Consider the following 4,296-nt stretch of genomic DNA (forward strand, 5'->3'; position numbering starts at 1 on the left):
CAGAAAAAGGCCTGTTAATTAACTAGACCTGATGCAGATACTTATTATTAATGAGTTCATAAATTTTAAATTTATGATAATGATTTATTTATCAATAGTTTTGACTCTGTGTTTTTTAATTTGCAGTCATGATGTTTCCAGTTGTATTATTATTAGAGAAGAAACTTCTTCCCGATGGAGGAAAAAGTAGTTATTACCAAGGGGTAACGACAATTTTGTTTATTGTTCAACTGCTGTATCTTGTAAATACCTAGGTGGTATAGTTTATTATATCTCAGTTACAGTGCACATTGAGACTGGTTGATTTAGCAGCCAGTATTCTACTGTACGACTCACTAAAATGTGGTCAACAGTGCTTCTCTCTGTTTTTCACCACTTTTTAACTGTTTCTCTCATGAGAATATCTCCTAACTTTTATGGGAATTAAACATGTAAAACTATTTGCTTGCTTAAAATTTAAACGGCATATACACAGTATTAAAAGTAAGTAAGTAAGTATTATTGTGCTCCTGATGCATGGCTGTCATTTGAAGCCTTTCCGTGTGACTTGAAAAGGCCTCCCAACCCCATCAATCACACAGTTGTAGCCTGGCTGAACAGTATGTTTTCCCACAATATAAGATGTGAATCAAAACACTGTCTTGGATGTGACGCTCAGTATGGGATACAATACAGGCCACTAGCAATCAATACTCAAAATGAAATCATTTTTTTCTATTTATTTTCCTTCTTTGTCAGTACGATATGCAACAACTCTCTGATAGGAGCTTCATTGATATATGATTAACATGTTGCTGGTCAACAAGTGCATCTAATAACAGAAGCGTGTTTCTTGTTTTCTTGCAGTGTATTTTGCGAGGCTGTGTTGTTGTACTATCAGGCATTGTTGTGCTTGTCATTCCAAACTTCTCTACTCTCATGGCATTTTTTGGATCCAGTTGCTGTACCCTGCTGGGGTTTGTTTTGCCAGGAATCTTTCACCTTCGAATATTTGAAGGGTAGGTCCATTGATTCAAAGAATTTTTAATTTACTTGACTGTTGTTTTACATGGGAGAAGGACCCAGGTTTAAGGACACGATTTATCGGCCTTAGACTGCAAGCATTCTCTCTTTTGCTCAAAAATCCCAAGGGAAGAACGTGCTCCTTGCTGATCTTTTAGCTGAAGAGACTGCTAGCAGTCTAATTTCAAGGCTAACTTATCTTTATTTAATTTTTTTTGTTATTAATTGTATCTGATCCTTGTCTTTTTTCTTCAGGCATCTCACAAAATGTGAATGGTTTATTGACATAGTAATCATATTTCTTGGATTAGTTGGGTAAGGAATATGCACTTGATTTTTAAGTTGTGCAATACAAAACTTCATAAACTGTAGGTTTAAAGGCTGCATTTACATGTATAAAGAAACACACTGTCACTTCTCTACATTATGCTAGTATGCACACTAGTATATACCCCCCATACTGAAATAGGTGCATGTATCGATATTAACATTGGAACGGTCTACTTATGAATTCCTAGTAATAAAATTTTACTAATTATTGTAATAATTATGTTTCAGGGCTGTTATAGGAACAAGAGATGCTCTCCTAAGGCTTTTGGCAGGTTCATGACTCTCAAGTACTCCAGTTGAGGCATATGATAGATTTTTTACTGACTGTTCAAATTATTTATTTAATATAATTACATGTAAATGAAAAATGTTTTCTGTACAAAAAAGGGCCAGTTGTTCAATGTGTAGCGTACCTCTTTGGGTTGGTGATCGTCCTGTAATCTCTGAGCCACAAGTATTAACTAGTCTGTCCACTGACATTTAACAAATTGACGTCAGTTTTTCATGCGTCTGTCGTGTTATTGATCATGAATTTCATCATAACAAAGTAGCTGGGGATCCACAGACTACTGTGACAATGTTATGACAAAATTCATTGTCAATAACAGGACAGACGCATGAAAAACTGACGTCAATTTAGTTTTTTACGATAACAAATTGTCAAATTGCCCGTTCTTGCTCTTTGACGCAGCGCATTAATTATAAATTCATGTGTCAACTTATTGACAATGAAAATTAGCCAATGAGAGTGCGAGACTTTGTGCAGTTATCGTAAGATAATTTTTTGCTGTGAGGATATTTTTCATTGAGAGCACAAGTGATGGCAGCCCACAAGATCCTCGTGGTCACCCCCTTGTGTTCAAGCTTTGTCAAATCCTGTGCAGTAAATAATACTTTTGTTTGCGCTCTCGTCAAACACCAGACAAAATAGAGGGTCTGTGGATAGGCTACATCTGCAGAAAAGGCTATTTAGCGTGGATAACACTTAATTCACTAGATAAATCGTTATTCAACTCGCAAAAAGTTTGAATAAAACTGGATAGTGCTTTATCCAGAGGATTACTTTATCAATCCTTGGAACTGTTGGGGCCAGCGTTGAACATGTGATGAAATTGAAAGACAAAATTTTTACTCAACAAAGAAGACGGGGCATTTTTTCTTCTGGGGTAGCTTTTACTTGTAATAAGAGCGAGGTAGTCAGTGAAGATTGCCCTATACTAACAGCACAAATTTGACAGGGAATGGACAAGCCACACATTTTAATTTTGTCATTGGGTGATATTTATAAAATATGCACTAAAGTTCAGCTACATTGTGCATGCATTTGCTCGTCCTATCCAAAAATGTTCACCCAGCAAAGAATTGCACATTTTACTGTACATTAATTTTGCTCTTAGAAATAATTTTTAGGCAAATATTTGTAGGAAATTGATGGTTTTAGTTATTTTGCAGTTATTTTGCGAGAGATATCATTGGCAAATTCCTTTATATCAGTAATCAATGGAAGACAAGAGAAATCATTGTACTTGGTTTTTGGATCTTGTCGTGGAATCAAATTTACAGGCTCTGTGAGCTTCTATTTAATACTTGATAATAATAACTAATAGTATATTTGTTTAAAAAGTATAATCATCAGTTGCCAAAATGGGGGTGTCCACATCCCCCCCCCCCCCCAAAAAAAAAGGCAGGACGTGGGGAGGAGGTTGGATGTCCTAATTTTGATGTATTTGAGGATGACACTTGGTAAGCTTGCCTTAATGAACTTATCTCAGTTTTTCGAGTTCATAACTAGTTGATGTCCTTTATCCTTGATATTTAATATTGTAATGTTGATACGAGAGAATTAAGAGTTAGGCTAAGAAATCAGTGAAAACCTTTACTAAATATGGAACATTGTACAGTTATTTTTGCTCAACCGAACGAGGTAAATCGATTTTTGATGAGACACGGAGGGTTAGAAGTATATTTTCTCTAGATAATTGAAAGCAATGTTTAGTGCATGTTGTGAAAATTAAATTTTTTGCTCAGCAAGAAGGCTTGTGGAAAATTGCTTGTTATTGTTATCTTAAACTTTCTCTCTTTACACCAAAGGATTTCATTTGAATCTGGACTTTGCCTGGTTCCAGTTCGGCCTTCTCCGAGCCGTTCACGGTTAATTGATTTCGGTGACGTTTTCCAGACGAATGACCGCGGCGAAATACTGAGGCCTAGGAACTAGGCAAAGTTAGGCTCTCATGCCACCTCGTCCCAGGACCTTCTCGACAAGTTTCAAAATGGCGGAAAAGTGGAGAGGACCCTGGGGACGAGGTTGATTATCATGTAGCTCTTTTGAATAAATTAAGTCGCAGAACAGCATTGCATAGCAATAGACAGATTCAGCTAATGTGTTTTACATCCTTGTTGCCACCCAATTCATATCATGTGAATTGGGAGGTTACAATTGTTCTGTCTGTATGTAATCCCGTGCAATCAGCTGCGTGTGACAAATTCCGCAATTGTAACCGTTCAAATGAATCATAAGGTGATCTGAATTGGGTGGCGACAAGGATGTTAACACGTTAGCAGAATCCGTTTATCATATAACGGCTGTTAAGGAGAAAGCATGGGTACTATGGGCACATTTTTTCTTGATTTTAATTCAGGGGTGTGTATTGTTTATTTATCATGCAGTAATGTGAGAAGAATGATATGTTGTCCGTTGTAAACAAAATAATTATATTTGTACATCTGAATAAAGAAAAGTTAATATATTGTGATTGAAACTGAGTGTTGTGGAAGAAAAAAGGAAAAATATAATCGGAAAATGCAAGCCTCCGAATTCAATTAATGGACTTCAACAATTTGCGAAACAAAATACTTCCCCGCCTAGTCTCATATGAACAACACCCTGCGCAAAATATGACGCACGCCCAACCTGCGATGCTTTACAAGGATTTCCAGCCCTGAGAAAAGCCATAATTGAAC

The 4,296-nt window shown here is 36.5% G+C and overlaps 1 protein-coding gene across 2 annotated transcripts in view; it reads left to right on the plus strand.

The window, feature by feature from the left end:
* The window catches only part of LOC110049298 (uncharacterized), a 22,865-nt gene extending 18,777 nt beyond the window's left edge, over nucleotides 1–4,088 (plus strand). For both annotated transcript variants that reach the window (XM_020755087.2, XM_020755088.2), the window contains exons 14-17: nucleotides 127–203; nucleotides 847–998; nucleotides 1,258–1,317; nucleotides 1,561–4,088. In XM_020755087.2, coding sequence (XP_020610746.1) covers nucleotides 127–203; nucleotides 847–998; nucleotides 1,258–1,317; nucleotides 1,561–1,612 — 341 coding nt within the window. In that variant the 3' untranslated portion in view covers nucleotides 1,613–4,088. The remainder of the gene's footprint in view (nucleotides 1–126; nucleotides 204–846; nucleotides 999–1,257; nucleotides 1,318–1,560) is intronic.
* The last annotated feature ends 208 nt before the right edge of the window (nucleotides 4,089–4,296 follow it).

The sequence above is a fragment of the Orbicella faveolata genome, unplaced genomic scaffold (assembly GCF_042242905.1).
Source record: "Orbicella faveolata isolate gen_17 unplaced genomic scaffold, um_ofav_v1 contig_35, whole genome shotgun sequence".
NCBI lineage: Eukaryota > Metazoa > Cnidaria > Anthozoa > Scleractinia > Merulinidae > Orbicella > Orbicella faveolata.